Source organism: Otolemur garnettii, unplaced genomic scaffold, assembly GCF_000181295.1.
Source record: "Otolemur garnettii isolate 467f Iridium unplaced genomic scaffold, OtoGar3 scaffold00221, whole genome shotgun sequence".
Classification (NCBI taxonomy): domain Eukaryota; kingdom Metazoa; phylum Chordata; class Mammalia; order Primates; family Galagidae; genus Otolemur; species Otolemur garnettii.
In genome coordinates this window covers 1,228,870-1,253,694 of record NW_003852616.1, presented here as the reverse complement: position 1 = coordinate 1,253,694, position 24,825 = coordinate 1,228,870, and the positions used below count along the sequence as shown (strand labels likewise).

At 42.3% G+C, this 24,825-nt stretch overlaps 1 protein-coding gene across 2 annotated transcripts in view; it reads right to left on the bottom strand.

Moving 5' to 3' along the window:
* Positions 1–24,825, bottom strand: part of RCBTB1 (RCC1 and BTB domain containing protein 1) — a 51,283-nt gene that overhangs the window by 6,226 nt on the left and 20,232 nt on the right. For both annotated transcript variants that reach the window (XM_023508073.1, XM_003801804.3), the window contains exons 4-11: positions 17,641–17,807; positions 16,140–16,298; positions 13,453–13,560; positions 12,946–13,088; positions 11,805–11,995; positions 8,254–8,380; positions 6,257–6,408; positions 5,626–5,756 (exon numbers count right to left, since the gene is read on the bottom strand). In XM_023508073.1, coding sequence (XP_023363841.1) covers positions 5,626–5,756; positions 6,257–6,408; positions 8,254–8,380; positions 11,805–11,995; positions 12,946–13,088; positions 13,453–13,560; positions 16,140–16,298; positions 17,641–17,807 — 1,178 coding nt within the window. The remainder of the gene's footprint in view (positions 1–5,625; positions 5,757–6,256; positions 6,409–8,253; positions 8,381–11,804; positions 11,996–12,945; positions 13,089–13,452; positions 13,561–16,139; positions 16,299–17,640; positions 17,808–24,825) is intronic.

The window sequence follows — 24,825 nt, the reverse complement described above, 5'->3', positions numbered from 1 at the left end:
GAACCCGCCACCTTAAGTGTTATGTGGCTGGCGCCTTAGCCACTTGAGCCACAGGCGCCGAGCCTTAATTATATAATTTCAAATTCACAAGAGTGCACTAAATTCTAGATTGCAAACCCTTATCACTTTGTTGTCTCCTAATTCAGAATTCAAAATCTTTTTGGGTATATGAAAAAGTAAGTTTAAAGTAAGTTTATTCAGCTAACTGTGCAGAAATTGCCTTAAGTGTAAACTTTATACAGTATAGGCATACAAATAATGCTGCTAATTAGAATTTACTTCATACATTTATGAAAATGGTTCTATCAAACTGCCTTCCCTTTTCCTAATTAGTTTGAATTGGTGAGCTATCTTGGTGAGCTATCTTGAGCTATATATGTTCAATAACAAGAAGTCAAAACTAGAGAATACAAAAACAATCTAAAGCTGGGTTAAGTAACTAACTAAAACCTTGGTTAACTATGTAAAAGGAAGCCCTTCATGCAGCCAGGGAGAGAGATCTGAATTGTCAAGTTCTTTTATGGGAACCAGAGGACGGCATGAAGCAGGACCACTCAGCAACCAAGGCCTGCCTCAGTGTGCCTCTGACAGGGAAACAGACAGGGGAATTGAGACGCACCCTCTGACAAGTCCTTCATCAGCATTACCACAGCCTACGCAATCAGTTCGTCTCACTCTGCAAATGATTGATCTTCAGCTACCTAGACAAGACAATGCAACTCTTGCCCAACTAATAAGTCACTACAACACAATTGCTGGGCTTTAAATAAAACAATTCCAAGAAGGATGAGAAGGATCATTTGACCAGCTAATGAAAAAAGTTCGTGACAGAATCGAATCTTCTCACAGCCTATGTATGGAATAGGGAAATGGAATGGGTGTGAAATCACAGGGTCTGATAGAGTCGTCTTTGTATTAGAACATAAACTCATTCTGTGGTGAAATTAGTATGGTGGTTCTGAGTGAGGCAAATGAAATAAATTACCAGATTTATTGTTATTAGGAAAGAAGATAAAAATTTAAAATTGCTATTATGAATTAATTTTTAGATTCATTCTAAATCTTTAAACATTTAAACTATTCCAATCACTATACATACTCTGAAAAGAAGTTGTTTTTTCCTTTCCATAAATTTTCTTTTCTTTTCTTTTTTTTTTTTTTTTGAGACAGAGTCTCACTCTATTGCCCAGGCTAGAGTGCCATGGTATCAGCCTAGCTAAACAGAAACCTCAAACTCCTGGGTTTAAGCGATTCTCGTCTCAACCTCCTAAGTAGCTGGGACTACAGGCAAGTGCCACCATGCCTGGCTAAGTTATCTGTTTTTAGTAAAGACAGAGTCTTACTCTTGTTCAGACTGGTCTCAAACTCCTGAGCTCCAGTAACCCTCTCACCTTGGCCTTCCAAAGTGCTAGGATTATAGGTGAGCCCCACACCCAGCCTCCACAGATTTTCTCTAGTAACAAAACAAAGTTGATGGTCTTTTGTTTGTTTTTTAGAGACAGAGTCTCACTTTGTTGCCCTCGGTAGTGTGCTGTGCCGTCACAGCTCACAGCAACCTCCAGCTCTTGGGCTTAGGCAATTCCCTTGCCTCAGAATCCTGAGTAGCTGGGGCTACAGGCACCCACCACAACACCTGGCTATTTTTTTGTTGCAGTTTGGTGGGGGCTGGGTTTGAAGCTACCACCCTCAGTATATGGGGCCAGTGCCCTACTCACTGAGCCACAGACGCTGCCACAGTTGATAGTCTTATCCTCATTTTAAAAAACGCTAATGCAACCTTTAGCAGAGTTCTTATCCAATCCTAAAATTCCAAAGCTGAAATAGCTAAATGCTAACACGTCTTCAAAACACCACTTGGCCAGGGTAAGGCAGGTACCTTCACATCACAGGCCACCTTGACACATGTCCAGATGCAAAAGATCATGACCACACCTGTCTACACATATTGTTAAGGAAATTACAAGACTAAACCCCTAAAACGTAAGTCTATAATTAATTTATAGTATATAAGTATAAAATATTCCAGATTAAAGTGGGTTTTGGTTTTATTTTTCAGAATGTATTTAAATGTCCTACCGTATTGGAAAAAATAAAGTTGCTTTCATTACACAAAAAGCATTTTACAACCTACTGCTCCTAGAACACATTTAATCTGGCCTTCTGAAAGAGAAAAAATGCTGGTCATTTAGCCTTAGCACCGTGCTTTCCAATATTCATATCCCAAACCAACTTTACTTTTTGATTCTTGGGCTCGTATTTACTGCTTCTCATCAAAAGGAAGATGGTAAGATATAAGACACTCAGCAGTAGGATTTTCCAGAAAGTTCTTACTCTGGCTAAGCAAATAATCCTTCTTAACTATTTCTTCTAATGTTCAAATACACATAAAAACCAAAAATTTGCTGAAAAGAATTAGTATACATGGAGAAGCATTCTAAATGTTTACAATGTGGGATCCTGAACTATCAGGAGACAACGTTTTATCCACTTTTTCTCCTTTGATATCAATATTTATTGAGGTCTGTCCAGAGGAATATCTGTGTCCTTTCTTCAAGTCCTTTTTTTAATAAAAGTCATAATACAAGGGCTCCCCAGCAATAAGATCACTTCTAAAAATCCTCATAACAACTGAGTCCACATATTTTTGTTGCTTTTATGTCTGTACATTTGCTTCAAAATTATCTTGTCAAAGGGGAAAAGGAGGAACCACAATAACTTTTCTAGCAAAAAGGAGAAATGCTTGAAGCAGAAGTCTCCATCTTCCCAGCAGTCTCACCCGCAGGATGACGGCAAAGTCACCTGCTGTGCCCAAGCTGAGCTTCTGAAAAATCAGTCTTTTTAGTTAATTTCCAATCTGACTTATCAGTAGCTTCCAATCAACTAGTAGATACAATAAGTGGTTCTTATTTTTGTCCTCTAAATACTTATTTATATGCTACATTTATATACTTATTACTTTCTGTAGTACTATCTTTCAAGGAAATAAAATGTAAAACCATTAGTCAATTATAAAGCTTCTATTGGAAGCTAAAAAATACACCCTAGAAAGAAAGAAGCAATTCTTTTTCTTTTTGTCTTATTTTTATTCCCTAATTTTTCTACATTGAATGTGTAATATCTGTGGGACTTCAGACTTGTTTTAATATTTTTTAAAGCATACCTTCATGATGAGGGGTTTCAAACATATTCCTTTATTCACTTAATTCAACACATTTTTTGAGCTGAACCACTGAGACAGACTCTGGGGGATCACACACACCTGCAGCCTCTCTAAAGGAACAGTCTTCACTGCGTTTATATTTCATACGAGAAAAATGGAGACTAGTAAAGGAAATGACCCACTGGCACAGGCAGAAGGATTTTTTTTTTTTTTTTTTTTTTTGAGACAAAGCCTCAAGCTGTCACCCTGGGTAGAGTGCTGTGGCACCAGAGCTCACAGCAACCCCCAACTTTTGAGCTCAAGTGATTCTCTTGCCTCCACCTCCCAAGCAGCTGGGACTACAGGCGCCCGCCACAATGCCCGGCTACTTTTTGGTTGCAGCCATCATGGTTGTTTGGCGGGCCTGGACTGGATTTGAACCTGCCAGCTCAGGTGTATGTGGCTGGCACCTTAGCCACTTGAGCCACAGGCTCCGAACCCAGGCAAAAGGTTTTTCTATAAACTTCCTGGGGCAAATTTTAGCTGAGTAAGGAAGAACTCTCCAGCAGCTGGAGCTGTCTGCCTCTCCCCCAGTGCTTGTCTACAAGGTCCCAGTCCTGAGCTTACAGCTCACTAATGCAGAGGGGTCATGGGGAGGAACAGAGGAGATTCTGAAATCAACCATCAAGTGGAGATGAAAGGCATCAATTCAAATGAAAACTATATCATTAGGAGGACTTTACTTTTAGAAGTAAAATCTAAAGAAATAGCATTTCTAATAAAGAGGTTCATGGTATCTCAGGAAGGGTAGGAAAATAATCATACCTCCATTTTCTATTAGATGTGATTTACTGTGACCATCATTCCATCTCTTATCAGGATGCAGATAAAGTCAGTTATATCTGACCTTATCAAATATTTATAATCATAATATAACCTCTAACAAAAATAGTACACAATTTCAAAACGCAAGATATTAATGGTCCACTTCGATCCCTAATTGTGATAAATATGAAGTTTGTCCTCTGCTGCACATCGAAGGCCAGAGCTACAGTTGCTGAAGGTGTTTAACAGAGTGAATTCCCTGATGCCAGTGATTCTGTAGGAAGAAACTGATGGTGTCACTTCACATGCATGCCTTTCCTGCACAGCCTGAACCTCCAGGATTATTACTGTGCTCTACCTTGCTCATGGAATCTGCCTTTTATTCTCTATCATTCTGTGAAACCAACCACACCAGTCGGCAGCTCACTGATCATCCTTCATATTTCACTTAGGTGGTGCTACGTCCATTCAGTCCAGCAGACATTTATCACTGCAGACTATGCAGAGAAGTAACACAATTCCTGCTCCCAAGGAGCTTACAATCTGATGCTGCGGTTCTTAACTTCAAGAAAATGCACATGAACACATTTCAGAGTATCCAACGCCCCTTAATTTACCAACTCTTTAGAGCAGTGATTTTCAACCTTTATTATCTCATGGCACATTTGAACTTACAGTTAAACTTCCTTGACACACTTAAATTATATTGATTAAAAAAAAGAGTAAGAGGCTGAGCGAGGTGGCTCATGCCCATAATCCTAGTACTCTAGGAGGCCCAGACGGGTGGACTGCTTGAGCTCATGAAGTGGAGATCAGCCTGAGCAAAAGCAAGACCCCCATCTCTACTAAAATAGAAAACTGAGGCAAGTGGATCACCTGAGACCAAGAGTTGGAAATTGCTGTGAGCTATGATGCCATAGCACTCTACCCAAGGTGATAGCTTGAGATTCTATCTCAAAAAAAAGAGTAAGAATATACTTACCATGCTTTGAACTTCTTTTGAAAACAATTTAATTAATGACCTTTAAAATTTTTCTCAGCATACATAAGATCCTCTTACAGCACACCAGGGTGCCATGGCATACCAGTTGAAAATCAATGCTCCAATGAGCAGTGAACCCCAGATTAAGATCTCAATCCAGGGCATAAAAACAAAAAGGAGTTTATAACAAGTTCTTAACATATGAATGATGTGAGTTATAATTAGACAATGACAGAATTTCAGAGCATATACAGAGGTATAAACCATCTGGCATCATCATGGATAACAGTGTGCTTAATCAATCAATCAATCAATCACACGGCACCCCTGGCTTATGACAGGGTAGAGCTGAAAGGACAGCAAAGTGGGTAGATATGCTGACACTGAGAAAGGCTAGAAATTAAAAGATGCTGTCTGCTAGTCCAACTAGGTGTGACACTTTATGTTCCAAGCTTTAGTACAGCTGCTGGGACCTCATTTCTTCTCTTAAAAATGGAAACAAAAGAACTACAGAGACTAAACAAGCAGGGACAGATTTCAGTTTTTAAGGATCAGTCAGTTGGCTGATTCCTTAAACAGAAGTGAAGCCACTCGTCACTTTCCTTGTCCCATGTTAGAAGGGGACGACAGGCACAGGGAGGGGAGGGTGGCTGGGTTTTCTGGGTGCTGTTTATGTTACCTCTGCGTCATATCTGACTGCAGCAGAGAACAACGAGAAGGCGTTCTCCACAGTGATCCCTCGCTTGATAATGTGCTGACACAGTTTTTTCAGTCTATTTTCACAGTAAGATGTTGCCAAATCCAAAAGACCTAAAAGTAAGAATTGTGAAAACTTAAATTGTGTTCACAATAATTTCCCATATTTATCAACATTAGCATTTCATTTTGGTGAACAGAAACATACAGGTAAATCAGAAGTTTCTTAGTGAATAATCTTCTGAATTTTATTCTCTTACTACCTTCCTCACCTCCAAAAACATACCTCTTCTATACTTGTTAGACAATTTTTTCTATAGTACAAAAGAACAGCAAAGAATGAAATCTTCCCCTTGTTTCCAAAATGCTAAATCCATCAGCAATTTGTACTTCAATATTAAAAAATTAAAATGAGTCCATAGTGATAAATGAGGTCCATAATTATTAACCATGATAACTACACAATATAATTATTAAGGACATTAACTTTGAATCTTTTTTAAAGACTAAGTAAAAGCCAATAAACCTGGAATTTTTTATATTTCTCTACTCAGAGAACATGAGGAGACACAGTCTCGACCACAGCTGAGCCAGTCCCACTGCAGCCACGGTACCTATGGCATCCTCTGGTGGCAAGTCGACAGTGTCCGTGTAGAGGTACTGGAGAAAGGCACGGTACACTGGGTAAGAAAACTGGTCAATTTCTATCACCTCCTTCATGTCCTCATCCCAGTATGACTGGAACATGGAACGAAAGTGCTCACACCTAAAACAGAAAAGCAAAGGCTACCACACCAAGTTGATGAAATCAGATAAACAACGACTAGAGGTATCCTTAACTTCTCTATCTGTACCCACACACACCATGATCACGAATCTTTAGTCAGGACCCTGAAAACATTCCATATACAAGGGGTTTTAGATGCACTTACTTTCACTTTTGCATCTCCTATTAAATATTATGAATTATACGCAGAGCCCAGGAGCACCCAGCACTTCAACAGTACTGCTGTTGCTATTTCCACTTGATGGTCTCCAAGTTTTTTTGCTCACTTGTTTTGTTTTTTAAAGATGTATAGAAATGCATTATTTATTGAGACAGAGCCTAAAGCTATCGCCTGGATAGAGTGCCGTGGTGTTACAGCTCACATCAACCTCAAACCCTTGGGCTCAGGTGATCCTCTTGTCTCAGCTTCCTGAGAAGCTGGGACTACAGGTGCAGGCCACCACGATGCCCAGCTAGTTTTTCCATTTTTAGTAGAAGATCGGGTCTCGCTCTTGCTCATGTTGGTCCTGAACTCCTGAGCTCAGGAGATCCACCCCTCTGGGCCTCTCAAAGTGCTAGGATTACTTGCCCAGCTTAAATCATCTTTTCAAATTCTTTTAAAGTCAGATATGGCACAAAGATAAAAAATATTTTCAAAATCCATTCAGAATACTAAAATAATGCCTCCAATTACATAAGAAAATAAACAGTTGTCTAAAGCAAGGAATATGGATGTAACTATGAGAAAACCACAAGAAGGAACAGAGCGACTCAGCACAGCTTCCCAGACAGAAGCACTTCCAGCTCCTCTCTTCAGATATTTACTCTCTGGGGTAATAAGTGACACAGGGCCTTTCTAGTCCCCAAAAATATATTATTTTGCAAATAGGTTTTTAACTAAATTTCCAAAAAGACTTGTAAATGATCAGTTTAATGGTCTTATTCCAGGGTGTTCCTCTTTCTCTGTAATGGCAGCCTCAGTGAGCAACAGTCCCAGTATTATCAGTTATTAATGCATGGTTCCCTCACAATTTGGACAAGGAAGTCCTACCATTTACTATACCTAAAGAACTTTTCTTTAATTGATAATTAGAAGTAACTGGTAATAGAAGTCCAGCAGTCCTGACTATGAGAGCTTTCTGCTTAGGGAAAATGAATCTTTCCTCAAAAGCAAAAGAGAAGGGCAGACCCGGTGGCTCACACCTGTAATCTCAGCTTTCTGGGAGCCCAGGGCTGGTGGGTCACCTGAGCTCAGGAGTTGGAGACCAGCCTGAAGAAGAGTGAGACCCCCATCTCTTCTAAAAATAGTAAAACTAGCTGGGCATTGTGGTGGGAGCCTATAGTCCCAGCTGTTAGGGAGGCTGAGGCAAGAGAATCTCTTAAGAGAGCCCTACAGTTTGAGGTTGACATGAGCTATGAGGACATGACACTCTAGCTAGGGCAACAGACTGAGACTGTCTCATTAAAAAAAAAATGAAAATGAAGACATATACACTTTTCAAGAACAACATTTGTATTTTTTTAAAAACATTTAAACAAATTTCCCCAAAAAACTGAGCATTCACAAGACTCTTTTTTTTTTGCTGTTTTTGGCTGGGGCTGGGTTTGAACCCACCACCTCCGGCATATGGAATCGGTGCCCTACTCTTTTGAGCCATAGGCACTGCTCTCACAAGACTCTTAATTCAAACATAATATAGACAAATTCTTATACTCCCAGAGAGTACATTTCTCTCTACTACTGAGGCTACTTCTTATCCATATCCATTTTACAAAATGTAACAGAAACAGAAATGGCAAAGAGAAAGAAATGTTGTCAATGCCTCTGAGCTCAGACAAACATACCTGATTTTCAAAACAGCTTTATGAACATGAATGTATTTCCCATCAATTCGAAATTTCAGATCAGCAGTTTCTGGACTATCAAATTCTTTCTTCAGTGACTCTGCAACTGTCAGAAAGTCTTCATGCTCTAAAGGTAACGAAAATACTATTAATACAGAAAGCTCAGGAAAGAGAGATTCAAGACTTGAAAGACTTCAAAAAGATCATTAGTATGGTGGATAATTTCCTTTGTGTGTTTTCAATACCTCATGCCTTATTTGTCAAATCAATTTCATAGTGTTAAATAGTTGACATCTATAAACTATAAAAAAAAATACATGTATTTAGAAAGGCCAAATACCAATCTTACATGCTTAGACATGAGAAATGTTTTTTTAAAGTTCTAAGTAGTCCATGATGATAGAACCCCACTCTCAAAATTTGAATTTATCAATTTTCCTTGACTGAAACCCTAAGAATATGAATACACACACACACACACACACACACACACACATATATATGTTTGTTTGTTTTTTTGAGACAGAGTCTCACTATGTTGCCTTCAGTAGAGTGCCGTGGTATCACAGCTCACAGCTACCTCAAACTCTTGGGCTTAAGTGATTCTCTTGCCTCAGCCTCCCAAGTAGCTGAGACTACAGGCAGCTGCCATAACACATGGGTATTTTTTTGGTGCAGTTGTCATTGTTGTTTAGTTGGCCCAGGTTGGGTTCAAACAGTGTATGTGGCTGGCGCCATAACCACTGTGTTAGGGGCACCAAGCCTGAAACCCTAAGAATATTTTTCTCTGCTTTAGAATGATTTCAAGTGGTCAGCATATCTAACTCAAGGAGGCTCCCCAAAACTTAGCACTCAAGTGGTAATGCTGAACAATCATGTTCTTAAGCAGAGAAGTTCTTTTTCCTAGGTATCGAGAATCTAAAAATCACCCTTAACCCTAAAAAAATCAATTTACAAACCATAGTCTTTACCCACTATCTAAATATAGAGCAAATTTACATAGCAACAACATATATGCAAAGGAAACAGTTTTACAGGAACATGTGATCACCTTACCTGATAAAAAGAATTATGATAATATGTAACAGAACTGTGTTATTATGAAGAAAAGTAAAGGCACTTTGCACAATTCCTTCAACATTTTCTTGTGCTTTACATATATTTCAAAAGGGGGAAAAACAGAAGACTAAAAAGAAATTTAAAAATTCCAGAGATGCTCATTGGTCACTGAACAAAGGTGCTATGGACAGGAGACAAGTTTCAGCTGCCCACAGGCTGAGAAAGATGACTTAATCAAAGATCTCAGCTTCAAGGCCTTGAAAGAATCTGACACTCAGTTGCCTGGTGTTACCAGGGCAACTCACAGAGGAGGGATAACAGCTAACCCCTAGGCTGAAATTTAAGAAATGAGCATATCCACAGCTTTATTATCAGAATCTCCCAAGGAAATATCATCAGCCCAAACCCTGTGACCTTAACCTACAACCCTCCCTCAACCCCACACAATGTAGAGCTCTCCTGCGTAGGAAGCAAAGAGGGAAAGTCTCTTAAAAAATCAGGCTTTTGGGCAGGCCTGGTGGCTCACACATATAATCCCAGCACTTTGGGAGGCTGAGGTGGGAGGATCCTCTGAGCCTAGGAGTTTGAGAATAGCCCGAGCAACATTGTGAGATCCCATCTTTTTTCTGTTTTTGTTTGAGACAGAATCACTGTCACCCTGGGTAGAGTGCTATGGTGTCATCATAACTCATAGCAACCTCAAATACTTGGGCTCAAGTGATCTTCTTGCCTCAGTTTTTCTATTTTTAGTAGAGACAGTGTCTCACTCTTGCTCAGGCTGGTCTCAAACTCCTCTAAGCTCAGGCAATCCACCCACCTTGGTGTCCCAGAGTTCTAGGATTATAGGCATGAGCCACCGCACCAAGCCTGTGAGATCCTATCTTTACAAAAATTTAAAAATTAGCCAAGTGTGGTGGTGCACACTTACAGCCCCAGCTACTTGGAAGGCTGAAGCAGGAGCAACATCTGAAATCTGGGAATTAGAAGCTACAGTGAGTTATGATTGCCCAGTGTACTCCAGCCTAGGCAGAGAATAAAGACTTAGTCTTTCCCCACCTCTGTAATTTGGGTCACTGGTGGATAAAAGAAAGGAAACGACCAAGATAGGCACCTAGTGCAGGGGTCTAGATTGCTACCCAACCTATTCAAGGAAAAAAAAAAAACACCTCATCACTGCCTCACCTTCTGTCACTAATCTTGAGATGGAAATGAGATGACCCTTTTCTCCTCTTTGTTTCTGGTGATAAGTGTAAAGCTCCTTTAAGAGAAAAGATATGCCTCAGAGGTGTGAATTCGCCATCTGACTTTCTTTCTAATACTCAGCTTGTTAGGACTGGTGGAAGGTAAACAGGTGGCAGGATAGTGGCTAAGGATAGAGAGTGGAACTGAATGGTAGCTAGGACCCAAAATTGTGGGTGGGGACTGTTTCTCAGTGGGCAGTGGCAGTGAGGGGCCCCTAGCGACCTGAGGCTCATTTAACCTTATGTACAATTAATCCTATGGAACCCAGGGATCTTGAGGAAGATGGGGAAGAGGGAAGCATGGTAAGGAGTTTGTTACGTAACCCCAACCTGTTAATCACCCCAAAGGGAGGAAAACAACAGCCAAAGACGGAGAATGCTCTAACTTTGGAGTCCCTTCTCCACTCCTCCCGGGGGTGGGGGGGGGGCCTGCTTTGGGATATATCCTTCCTGTATTTTATCTCAATTTTGCAATAAGCATGTATGTATCTCACTGCTTTGTGTTTGAGATCTCTGCATCATTGACCAGGCACCGGTGCTCATTCTCCAGCAATGGAAACCAAGAACCAGGGAAGTCACATTCCAGGGATCTGTACCTGACAAACTGAGCTCACAAACTGGGAGGGAAAACCACTTCTGACTTTTAGTGTGTGGAAGAGAAAGAAGTTACCATCTAGGAGATGTACTCAATGCCACAGTTTTTTCAAACTTAACATTAAAAATGTAGAACATTTATTGTGAGAAGGATGCCTGTGCCATTTTAAGATGCAAGACCCTTGGAAGCCTGTTATACACAGGTCCAAGCCAAGCAGCATGCAGAGGGGGCCCCAAAAATGTATACAGGTTTTAAGAAAAGAAAAAGCTATTAAAGTTGAAATACTCAATATATACTGATAAGAAAAGATAAATTCAAATCACACTTAGCACCTCTTCTAATGGCAGAAGTCAGCATGTTGTGGGAATGTTTCATAATATATAAATAAATCTGATTATGGAAATCTAATTTGAATTAAAGTATTAAAGCTAACAGGGAACAAAACATTCTAGAACCAGGGGCAGTGCCTGTGGCTCAAAGGAGTAGGGCGCCGGCACCATATGCCGGAGGTGGTGGGTTCAAACCCAGCCCTGGCCAAAAACTGCAAAAAAAAAAAAAAAAAGGAAGCAATTCTAGAACCTTAAGGAGCCCACACCCAGCAAATACACAGAAGACTGGTCAGTTGGTGGCACTGTTCTGCCCTGATGCTTTCTTACCCACAGACAGGAGGCGCCACGACACGGCAGGAGTGGCAAAGCAGGCAAACACGTCATCTGTGCAGGAGAAGTGGGTGAGGTGGGGGAGGACCACCGACTGGCCCCGGCACTGGCCCCACATGTATACGTGCCCACCCTGGGTCTTGGCGGCAGATGTGTGGGCAGAGTGACAGGCTGCAATCTCTACTATCCTGAGGAGTTTTAAGAAAAAGACATGTCACTTCATTATCACAGAAGCCTACAGCACACTACACAAAGCAATTTAAAAGTCCACACTTGGAACAAATCAGAAAACGTCCCAAGGGCCTGGGACATTTACTGCCCAGCCACAGCAACAAAACCAAAGACCAGAATAAGAGCGCTGTATTTCCCCCTCACTGCCCTCCTCACAGCCTAAACTAATGCCGGGTTAGGATGGACAATACATACATACTGTTGGGGAGAACTTGGAAAGCAGACTAGAAATCAAGTAAATGAGGAAAGTGGACAATTACAAAATGTGCTGACCGTTCTGTGGGCTTACACAGTAGCCAAGAATACTGTCTTCAAGATACTATTTCTTTAGAGAGATAGCTTTTTCTCTCATCCCTACCAGAGCTCAGAACAGAGCTCTGGGGCAGGGTAAGGAGCTCTGAGCATTCTCCTTGCTCTTCTCAGTAGTGTGCTTCTGAGACAGTCCCAGGCCTAAAAGTCAATACCCTAAGACTTAGCACGTACGACCTCACAATTTGGCTAAACAAACGGTAAGTATCTATTGTGGTTAATACACATGACATCAAATCAATGTTTAAATAGAGAATGTCCTTTCAAGGGCATATTTACTCAACAGTTGTTTTAGTTGGCTCATAAGAGAAATTCACACTACACCTTGGACATCAACATGTCACAGACCCTCTTTGTCTCCCTACTCAATGGGCACCATCAAGCCTGCAGGAATTACACCAAGATGCGTTCATGCCCTGTCGATCACAGGAGATTATTTCAGAAAGGAGCATAAGAATCTCATCAACTTGATGTTCATTCTGGCTGGTACTCAAATTCTTTTGTTCAAAATGAGAATATTAATAAACAGAAGTGTCACAAAGCCAAACACTACAGCCCTGCCACAGACAGTCCCAAAGGCACGGCACAACCAAGTTACCTTTCCTTCTCCACCATGATGTGTGCAGGGCTCAGCAGGTTATTTTTATTGCCAGTTCCCAGCTGCCCGTATGTGTTAGCTCCCCAGGCATACAGCAAGCCCTCATCTGTTAGTGCTAGAGTATGTGCATAGCCGCAGACAATCTGCAAGTAAATGTCCATGGTTACCATTGACAGGAAAACATCTACCAAAAGGCTACAGCCAGCTTCTGCAGGATGCCAATTCATCGTCAGCTGTGGACTGACATGAAGAAAGCATTAGAAAAGCCTAAACCTTAGACTACTACATTTTTCCATTAGTTTTTTTTTAACTTGTCAAAATTAATGTGCCTGCACCACAGTCTTCCTTGTTGTGGTGGGAATTTAGGGAAGATATAATATTAAACATGGAAGATGAAGGTATAAGGTATTGCCAGGAAAGACTGACTGAAGAGTTAACACCAATATTGCTCTAAGGCAGAACAGGCAAGGCAGATAGGGACGGGCTAGCTGAGGTTACCACACATACCTGGTTCACACAAACGCTGTGCAAGGCTGCCACTCGCACGGGGGTCAGCTGGTTGCCGTTGTTTCCCAAGCCCAGCTGACCGTTGCCATTATAACCCCAGCCATACACCTTAGAGAGGAGAGAAAGGGAAAGAATAGGCTTTTAAAACTGCTCATATAAAAGAAGAGATAATTATAGGATCCTACAACTGATCTTGAAACAGAAGGTGTTTTGGGGGTGGGGCTGACAGTTTGGTATCAGTTCCTACTCCCTGACTTACTGGTTAGATAGCCTGGGCTACATCACTCTTCTCCATTTTATACATAAGCAAACTGAGCCTCACTAACAATTATTAAGAACCCACAGATATCAGGACACTGTGAAAGATAACGGGAATACGTTTTCGGTCACTCTTTGACAAGTGAGATAGACATGTGCAAATTTCTTGCAGGCAGAAAGCTGTGTGCTTCCACAGACACACGGTCGAGGCACTACAGGAACATAAGGAAGGCTTTAGCTCTAGGAAGAAAGCTTAGAGGAGACTTCAGAAAGGAGCGATCTGAGCAGGGCTGGAGGACAAGTGAGGGCAAAGGCGTTTCAGGCAGAAGTTGCTGGATGCGTCTGAGGCCAGCTCAGGTGGGGCTAGCTGGACACAGCTAGGGCAAAGGGAAGGGACAAGACTAGAAGGAAGGGAAAGGCCAGGAGACAAAGTGACAAAAACACACACTAGGGAAAGGAAAATGAACCTGAATTTTCCACCCAAATCTGTCAAAACAGACTAATCAAATCTGCATTTTGAAAGATCATGCTGGCCCAATATGAGAGGTGACAGGAGCATATCTGACTAGCGGCAAGGCCAAACGCAATGGCAAATGCCTATAACCTCAGCACTCTGGGAGGCCGAGGCAGGATAGATTGTTTGAGGTTCAGGAGTTCAAGACCAGCCTGAGCAAGAATGAGATCCCATCTCTACTGAAAATAGAAAAAACTGGCTCGGAGCCAGTGGCTCAAGCGGCTAAGGTGCCAGCAACATACACCTAAGGTGGCGGGTTCGAATCCCCAGCCCGGGCCCGCCAAACAACAATGATGGCTGCAACCAAAAAACAGCCGGGCGTTGTGGCGGGCGCCTGTGGTCCCAGCTACTTGGGAGGCTGAGGCAGGAGACTCACTTGAGTCCAGGAGTTGGAGGTTGCTATGAGCTGTGATGCCATGGCACTCTACCCAGGGGGATAGCTTGAGGCTCTGTCTCAAAAAAAAAAAAAAAAAAATAGAAAAAACTAGCTGGGCATGGTGGTGCATGTCTGTTGGTCCCAGCTACTTGCTACTTGGGAGCCTAAGACAAGAGGATTGTTCAAGCTCCAGAGTTTGAGGTTGCTGTGAGCTATGACACCACGGCACTCTACCAAGGGCAACACAGTGAGTTGTTGTCTCAAAAAAAAAAAAAAATGAGGGACTCTACCTAACATATTCAAATATTGTTATTTGGTTGTTTGTACCCTCACGTTAACCTGAAATTAAAAAAAAAAAGTAAGACTTGAGGCATAAGGACCATTTTGGAGGTGATTTGGTGTCTTTCGTCACAGTGGGCACAGATAAACATGCTGCCAGACAGGCCGGGGAAGCTGAGGAACAGCAGAGAAAAGCAGCAGTAGGCATCATCATCCCACTAAAAAAAACAATTATAGGGCGGCGCCTGCGGCTCAGAGGAGTAGGGCACTGGCCCCATATACTGGAGGTGGTGGGTTCAAACCCGGCCCTAGCCAAAAAAAAAAAAAAAAAAAATTAACAAGATGTAGAAAGGTACTCCTTCCCCTTTTACTTCATACCTACATTTCACCTTTGTTAAAATAACCAGGTAATAATTTTCAAATTTAACTCATTTTTAAAAATGAAGGAGAAATGGAGATTACTGGGATGGAGATATCTGATAGGATCTCAAGAATCAGGATGACATCAGGACTGATCAAAATTAACACAAGTTAGTTCAGTACACTCCAGGGCACCTCAAACTCCAATTCATGCTGCCATTATGTCTATGTCTAAATTATCTAACATTTTTGTGCCCAAAAACATGCACAGGTAGTAACTGGCCCATGTAAATAGAAGCTAAAAGCAGAAATAAGTTCATAATAATAACCCTAAGCTCAAAGGTGATAACACCAGTAGGTAACTGAAGGGTGAGTTTTAAAAAGTAGGTAACAACAATCAGGACAAAAAAATCTGCTTTTGCAAATTGTCTCCTCCTGTGAACAAATATTCACGATGTAGGAAGGAAGTTCTAACTTACCAGCTAACTTTAAAAAGTTTGCTCAGTTTATCTTTTCGTTGAAAGAAAAGTATCAAATCCTCTAATCCAGTGGTTCTCAACCTTCCTAATGCCACGGCCCTTTAATACAGTTCCTATGGGTCACGACCCACAGGTTGAGAATTGGTGCTCTAATCCATTATGATAAACATCAAAAACAAATACTTATAAGCATGAGGCTATTTAGATCTTGGCAAAAAACAAAATTTAGACACACCAGAGTTTTTACTTGCAGATCTTGGGATTTAATAAAGTAATAAAGTCACACGGAGGAGCAAACACCCTCCCCAGTCAACTCAACCGAGTACCCAGACAAAGCACTTTTCCTCCCACGATCATGAAGAAAGTGACATTTCATGGAAAAAGGAGGTAGAGGGGGAGTAGGAATTGCGAGCGAGCTCACCTCACCATTGTCTAGAACAGCCATGGATGACGTCTGACCACAGGCAATGCCAACCACCCTCTTAATATGTAAACAGTTTGTAACTTTTCGGGGAGTTGGTTGATTTGCTGTAGAACCTGATCCCACCTGACCACAATTGTTATACCCCCAAGCAAACACCTAAAAAAGAAGGGAAAAAGAAAGAACAGTCAGAGTGCAAATCTGACCTCTAACATAATCATAAAGTAGAAATAAACCCACTTACTGAGTACTTACAGTATGCCAAAAGATTCACATGTGTTACACACATTAACCTACTTAATCCTCTTAGTAATCCTGCAAAGTGGCCCTGGAGTAGATAATACTATCACCCCCATTTTATATTAATATATGGCAACTGAAACACAGAGAGGTTAAGCAACTGGACAGGGGCTCCATGGGTAGGAAGCAGTGCAAGTGGAATTCAAGCTTAGGCAGTCTCCCTACGCCCTTAACCATGGTACTACACTGCCTCTACAGTCATTGCAACTATGTAAATGCTTACACAGAAAGTGCCAAAAAATGTATTCATATTTTAAAAGGGAAAAAACTGTATTAAATTTGTAATACTGAAGTCACATTTGACTTTTCCAATTACTAGAGGTGCTCAATGTGGCTTTTATTCATCTTTTGTTACCAGTATATATTGAGTATTTCGATTTTAATGCACCTACATCATAGCTCACAGCATTGTGAAACTCCTGGGTTCAAGCAATCTTCTTGCCTCAGCCTCCCAAGTAGATGGGACTATAGGCACCCACCATAATGCCTGGCTAGTTTTTTCTATTTTTAGTAGAGATGGGATCACACTCTTGCTCAGGCTGGTCTAGAACTCCTGAGCTCAAGTAATCCACCTACCTCAGCCTCCCAGAGGGCTAGGATCACAGGCCCCACCTGGCCTGGTTTGGATCTTTATTTAGAAGTTTGATGGGTATTGTGACCAAAAATATCCCATAAGAACTGAACCCTTCCTTACATCAATTAGCCTATGACAAAACTGGTTTCATTACATGTCATTCTGCCTAAAGTCACAGTTTCCAGAACCTATCAATGACATATAAGTGAGGACACTGGGTATGCACACAATGGAATGTTACTCAGCCTTGAAAGGAATTAAATCCTGTTACAAGCCACAACGTGGATGAACCTTGGGGACATTATACTCAAGTGAAGTCAGTCACAAAAGGATGAATACTGTCTGATTCCATTTACATGAGGTCCCTGGGCGTAATCAAATTCATAGAAACAAACTATCAAGGTGGTGGCCAGGGGTTGGGGGGAGAGAATGGGGAGTTTAATAGGAAAAGAATTTGAGTTTTGCAAGACGCAAAGAATTCTGTGTGTAGACAGAGGTGACAGTTGCACAATAATGTGAATGTACTTAATGCCAATGAATTATACTCTTAATTAAGATAGTAAATTTCATGTGTATTTTACTGCAATTTTAAAAATAAAGACTGAAAAATAAAAGCAGTGTACTTACCTCTCCATCAGCTGCCAGAGCCATTGAATGATGTGAGCCACAAGCTACTTCAACCACTTGCTTGATCAAGAGATTGGTGCAGACTTGGATGGGAGCGATGCCTTGGTTAGTCGTCCCATTCCCCAACTGGCTATATCCATTGTGGCCCCAGGCGTAAACCACTCCATCTACACACAAAGCACACAAAGAACCAGCCACAAGAAATGGGGACCAGCTCGGCACTTGTAGCTCAGTGGCTAGGGCTCTAGCCACATACACTGGAGCTGACAGTTAGATTCCAAACAATAATGACAACTCCAACAAAAAAATAGCCAGGCATTATGGTGGGCACCAGTAGTCCCAGCTACTTGGGAGGCTGAGGCAAGAGAATCACTTACATCTGAGAGTTTGAGGTTGCTGTGAGCTGTGACGCCACAGCACTCTACCAAGGGCGACATAGTAAGACTCTGTCTCAAATAAAAAAAAAAGAAAAAGAAAAAGAAAAGAAATGGGGACCCTTGTGTTCCCTAGGACTTTGTTCAACTCATTCTCCAACCTTCATTTCTCTCACACTGTCCTCATCTCTCTATGAGGAAACCTCTGACAGGGAGGGCAAGAAAGGGAAAGATGGGAGAACCAGATAGGAAGATGTAAAATCCGGCTAGGTGGGGTGGCTCACACCGGAGGCCAAGGCGGGTGGATTGCCTGAGCTCAGAAGTTTGAGACCAGCCTGAGCCTCATCTCTAAAATAGTTGAGTGTTGTGGTGGGCGCCTGTAGTCCCTGCTCCTCGAGAGGCTGAGGCAAGACAATCACTGAGCCCAAGAGTTTGAGGTTGCTGTGAGCTTATGTCACAGTACTCAACCCCAGAGTGACTGAGTGAGTCTCTGTCCCCCACTCCCCCCAAAAAGGAAAGAAAGATGTAAAATCTTTAAAGAAAGCAGTTGGCACTAACAGATGCAAAATATCAGCTTCATGGTTGGAAGTCAAAATTTCTATGTACAAAAATTAGACTTTGGCTCAGTGCCTATAGCTTAGCAGCTAGGGCACTGGCCACATACACTGGAGCTGGCAGGTTCGAATCCAGCCTGGGCCTGCCAAACAACGATGACAAGTCCAACCAAAAAATGGCTGGGCATTGTGGTGAGTGCCTGTAGTCCCAGCGACTTGGGAGGCTGAGGCAAGAGAATCACTTAAGCCCAAGAGTTGGAGGTTGCTGTGAACTGTGACACCACAGCACTCTATCCAGGGTGACATGGTGAGACTCTGTCTCAAAAAAAAAAAATTAGACTTTCTGAATATTTTCATTCACCTCAGCAGTTTTTGTGTCAGGTACCAAGCAAAAGGCAGCAGCACACATAGGAAAGCTCCACACTGACGTTCACCATCACTTTACCAACACCAAGTGTCAACGAACCCCTGGGTGTACATGTTGCTCACTCACGAAGCACTCAAGATGTATACCGTTTGCAAGGGAAACAAAATTGTACAGCCTCTCTTCTCTGCTTCATGGTATATGTGATGTCAGGAAGATTCAAAGATTGAGGACTGCATGGCTGGGGGCTGGCACCAGCTGGGGGCGTCTTCACTCCCATTGTGCGGCTACGTTATAAAGGACACAACTAAGCAACAGCTAAATGGAAGCAATGCGTAGGGCAAGGTACAGGGTAGCCAGCACAGCACTTCCATGCCCTCCCTAGACACGGCACCTTGAGGTATCCACCAACCTGGGATCTCCTCTGTCTGAACTTTTTTAAGAGACAGAGTCTTGCTCTGTCACCCAGGTCAGAGTACTGTTGGCATAATCATAACTCACTGCTCAAGTGATCTTCCTGCCTCAGTCTCCCAAGTAGTTGGGACTATAGTCACAGGGCCACCATGCCCGGTTAATTCTTTTATTGGTTTTTTTTTTTTTTTTAAGAGATAGGGTCTCATTATGTTGTCCAGGCTGGTCTTGAACTCCTGGCCTCAAGCAATCCTCCCAAAGTGCTGAGATTACAGGTGTAAGCTACCAAGCAAGGCTGTGTATGAATTGTCTTTAAATGATTATCTTTTGTGGATTTTGATAGAGGTAACTTTTCTGTTTTGTGTCCTCTCTTGAAGTATTAGTATTATCGTTTTATTTCTTTCTGTAGCACACCAAAGGATCAAGGGCAGATCTCTCCTTGTTAAGCGTCCTTCACCTTCCCAGGAAATAACACCTTCCCTGACCTATTAAGGACACTCTGCCTCACAACAATATCCGAGAGCAAGAGCGGAAATCCAGCTGATAGGTGAGGCTTCTGATCACCGACGCTGGTTCCTTCTAGTTATCTACTAAAACAGACTTCCAGTTATCTACTCTAAAGTGGTGATAGCCACACAAACTTTGAGGCAAATCTAGAGAAGCTCTGACACTGGCTCAAAAGCCAGGTGTTTCCCCATTATAGAAATCACAACAGAAACCACAAATGGTAAATTTCATCCTAAGAGGGATGAAGCTGAAGACTGAGAGGATAAAACTTAAAAAATAAGACCCACAATATTATGTTAAAGTTATACCAGGTGAAAGAAATGTCCAAACATATGAATGTCTCAACTCTTAAAAACACAAAAATAGACTTGAGAAGAAAAATATATACCTTGTTTTGACTAGAAAGACCCCAGTTTTTCCTATGTAACTTTGTAAATTTAAAATACCAATAAAAACTCCAGATTACTTTCTGGAGGTGGACAAACTTATTAGAAATGTTACTGGCTATAATCCCAATGCTTTGGGAGGCCAAGCCAAGAGGCTCACTTACAGCCAGGAGCTCAAGACTAGCCTGCGCAACACAGCAAGATCCTTTCTCTATAAAAATACTTTTTTAATTAGCCTGATGTGGTGGTGCCCATATGTAGTCCCAACTATTTAGGAGGCTGAGGCAGAAGGATCACTTGAGCCCAGGAGTTAGAGACCACAGTGAACTATGAAGATGCCACTGCACTCCAGCCTAGGTGACAAAGTGAGATCCTTTCTCTTAAACAACAACAACAAAAGGCTGGGGACGGTGGTTGGCCTGTAATCAGGCTGAGGTGAGTGGATAGCTTGAGCTCAGAAATTCAAGACCAGCCTGAGCAAGAGCGAGACCCCATCTCTACTAAAAATAGAAAAACTAGCCTGACATCATGGCAGGTGCCTGTAGTCCCAGCTACTCAGGAGGCTGAGACAAGAGAATTGTTCAAGCCCAAGAGTTTGAGTTTGCTGTGAGCTACAATGCCATGCCACTCTACCAAGGTGACCGGGTGAGATTCTGTTTAAAAACAAAAACAAAAAATTCATTGGGAAGAACAAAGGAGAATGAATGACAGCCAATTCTACCAGTTATTAAAACTTAATAGGCTCAGCGCCTGTGGCTCAAGTGGCTAAGGCACCAGCCACATACACCTAAGGTGGCGGGTTCGAATCCAGCCCGGTGCCCGCCAAACAACAATAATGGCTGCAACCAAAATATAGCCGGGCGTTGTGGCGGGCGCCTGTGGTCCCAGTTACTTGGGAGGCTAAGGCAGGAGACTCGCTTGAGCCCAGGAGCTGGAGGTTGCTGTGAGCAGTAATGCCATGGCACTCTACCCAGGGGGACAGCTTGAGGCTCTGTCTCAAAAAAAAAAAAAAAAAAAAAAAGAACAGACATTTCTACTGACAGAAATCAAGACATAATCCAAGTAAAGGTCTCAAAAAAAAAAAAACTTATAAAAAGTTTCTAATTTGTCACCTTGGGTAAAGTGCTATGGCATCATAGCTTACAGCAACCTCCTACTCTTGGGCTCAAGTGATCCTCTTGCCTCAGTTTTTCTGTTTTTAGTAGAGACAGGGGTCTTGCTTTTTTGGGGGGGGGTGTCTTGCTTTTTGCTCAGACTGGTCTCAAACCATGAGTTCAGACAATCCACCCACCTCAGGCTCACAGGCATGAGCCACTGCTCCCAGCCTCTATGAAAAGTTTCTAAAAGTAAGATTCATATTAGGACATGAACCAATAGATAAATCAATGGGATAGAATTAAAAAATTAGAAATAGATCAACTGCATGTAGAAATAAAAGCTGTATCAGAGGAAAAAAACAGAGTTTTTATAAGTTGGGTTGAGCTAACAGGATGGTCATCTTGAAAAATTAGATTCATTCCTCATACCATGTTTGATAACATCTCAATAAATCAGCAATTTAAAAGCAAAAAACCTATAGGATTTTAGAAAGAAAAAATTAGTAAATTTAGTGAATTCTTCCAAAAGCTGGGAATATAGAAAACTTTCCAAAATCAAAAATCCAGAAACAATAAGAAAAAGACTAATAAATCTAGCTATATTTACAAAAAAATTTTTACATAGGAACAAAAACACCATAAGCATACTGGTAAAAATGTATTTTACATCACCAAAAGATAATTATCCCAAACATAAAAGAGCTCCTAAAAATACAAAAGAAAAAGACCAAATGGCCCTTATAGCACTTAACCATATAAAAAGATGTTGATACTTAACCTCTCACTCTTCAGGAAAAAATGCAAATGACATCTTAACACAATAGAAGACACCGGACTCCTACTTACCCAGGCTGATCTAGCTACTACCTCTGGGGAAGGAGCATGATGCCAGGAGCAGAAAGCAGCACAGAGCCCCCAGTACAGCACCATCTCTCAGGAGATCAGCCTGCCACTTGGTGGCAAGTTGATCACAATGGACCTATTGGATCCTAAAAGAACAGACATTTCGGGCTCGGCGCCTGTGGCTCAAGTGGCTAAGGCGCCAGCCACATACACCTAAGGTGGCGGGTTCAAATCCAGCCTGGGCCCGCCAAACAACAATGATGGCAACCAAAAAATAGCCGGGCATTGTGGCAGGTGCCTGTGGTCCCAGCTACTTGGGAGGCGGAGGTAGGAGACTCCCTTGAGCCCAGGAGCTGGAGGTTGCTGTGAGCAGTAATGCCATGGCACTCTACCCAGGGGGACAGCTTGAGGCTCTGTCTCAAAAAAAAAAAAAAAAAAAAGAACAGACATTTCTACTGACAGAAATCAAGACATAATCCAAGTAAAGGTTTCCTGCCCACAGTGCCTTAGCCAGCATCACTATTTGAGGATTACAGAATATTTAATCCACTGACACAGGATCCCACAAAGCACCTCACCAGACTAAAGGATAAACTTTACAGCAAAAAAACAGCAGTGTGCATGTGACAATGGAGTTCACAGGTTGTAGGATGTACACTGCAGCACCCCAAAACTGCTGGCCAGACAGCGTGATTGAGGAGCTGGCCAAAGGCATCGCTGTGCTCCAGCCTGGAGTCGAGACCACGTAAAGATAGGATGCCATCCTCTGGATGAAACATGCTTTAACCTTTCCAATCCAATTTTTCTGCCATCCACATACTCCCCAGCTTTGATTTATTTAGGGCGGGCCATTTTCCTATAAGCACTTTGCACAAATACAACATATGATCACCTGTTCGCATAAAAACATGTGGCCTGCAGAGAGACAGAGAGACAACCTGTGCTGTCTGTTGGCGAGAGTCCATACTATATGAGGAAACACAGACGGGCTCAACAATAAACATGGGAGATCTTCTGACAGAGGAATATGATAGGAAAATCATTCCAATATAGGATCAGAAAGGGTTAATGAGTGGCCACTACATGGTGCAATGTTTCTAGCAAAACCCACAGGTCCAGAACCAACGGTGGACACATGAGAGACCCTGCTGCCCACCACTCCCAGAGGCTGACTTGGAGAAGGTGGGCTTCCTGTTCCTGCAGTTCTAGGTTCTGTGGGTTTAGAAGTCCTAGCCCCCAAAGCAGTAACACTTCCACTAAGGGACACAGCACCAGCCCCACTGAACTTCACGCTATGGCTGTCACAGCAACTCTGATCTCCTAGCTAAAGACAAAAGGAAAGAAGAGTCACCTTCCTGGTAGGGCAAATGACCTGGCTGGCAGGAGGAAGACAGACTGCGGCCATGGAACGGGTCTGGTATCCAGGGGACACTCGGGGTCTTTTTCTGCATACTTCCCAATAATGATGGTAAGCAAAAGTGGACAGCAGCCACAGCCTCAGAACAGCACAGCCACAGGCTCCTCCTCCTCAAGGCTGAGACTCTGGGACACCTGATCTGGAGAGGCTACTCCGCCCCCACCCCAAGTACCAATGCTGTTTGTAAACTGGTACACACAGACCTCTCTTTCCTTTTTCCCTTAAGAAGCTCCGAGAAGATAAACTCCATCCCAAGACAGCTTAGTCACAAATCCTGCTCAAGCACTCGAAGCAGGGGTGTCTAAACTTTTTTGTTTCTCTGCCACACATTGGAAGAATAAGAGTTGTCTTAGGGCACTCATTAAATTATACAAACACTAATGAAAGCTGATTAGTGGGGGATGGGGGCAATAGGCTGGGCAAGGTGGCTCACGTCTCTAATCCTAGCACTCTGGAGCAAAGGCAGGTGGATCGCTTAAGCTCAGGAGTTCAAAACCAGCCTGACCCATATCTACTAAAAACAGAAAAATAAGCTGAGCACAGTGGCGCAGGCTTGTTGTCCCAGCTACTCGGGAGGCTGAGGCAAGAGGATCACCTGATCCCAAGAGTTTGAGGTTCCTGTGAGCTATGAGACCAGAGCACTCCACCCAGGTAACTGAGATGCAGTCTCAAAAAAGAAAGAAAAAAAAAAAAGAGGGGGGAGGCTGGAAACAATTAATTTTATAGGTGACCTAACTTAATGTTGCTTTAGAAGACATATATATATACTTTTTTCCCCCTCCAAGGTCCAGGTCTATATGTAAAGTAATAATACCATATGAACACTGCTTGTCAAAGCAGTCACCACATGGGACTAGATACTGAATTTAATAATGTGGCATTGATCAAACTACTCCTAAAACACCCTTTAGAAATACTGTATGAGCCAGTGAAGAATGGAGAACCAAACACATTTTCTTTCTTTTTTTTTTGAGACAGAGTTTCACTTTGTCACCCTCAGTAGAGTGCTGTGGTGTCACAGCTCATAGTAACCTCAAACACTTGAGCTCAAGCGATTCTCTTGCCTCAGCCTCCCTACTAGCCGAGACTACAGGCATCCCCTACAATGCCTAGCTATTTTTTGTTTGTTTGTTTAGCAGGCCTGGGCCGGGTTTGAACCCACCAGCCTGAATGTGGCCAGCACCCTAACAAGTGAGCTAGTGGTGCCCACCTGAACACCTTTTATCTTCATT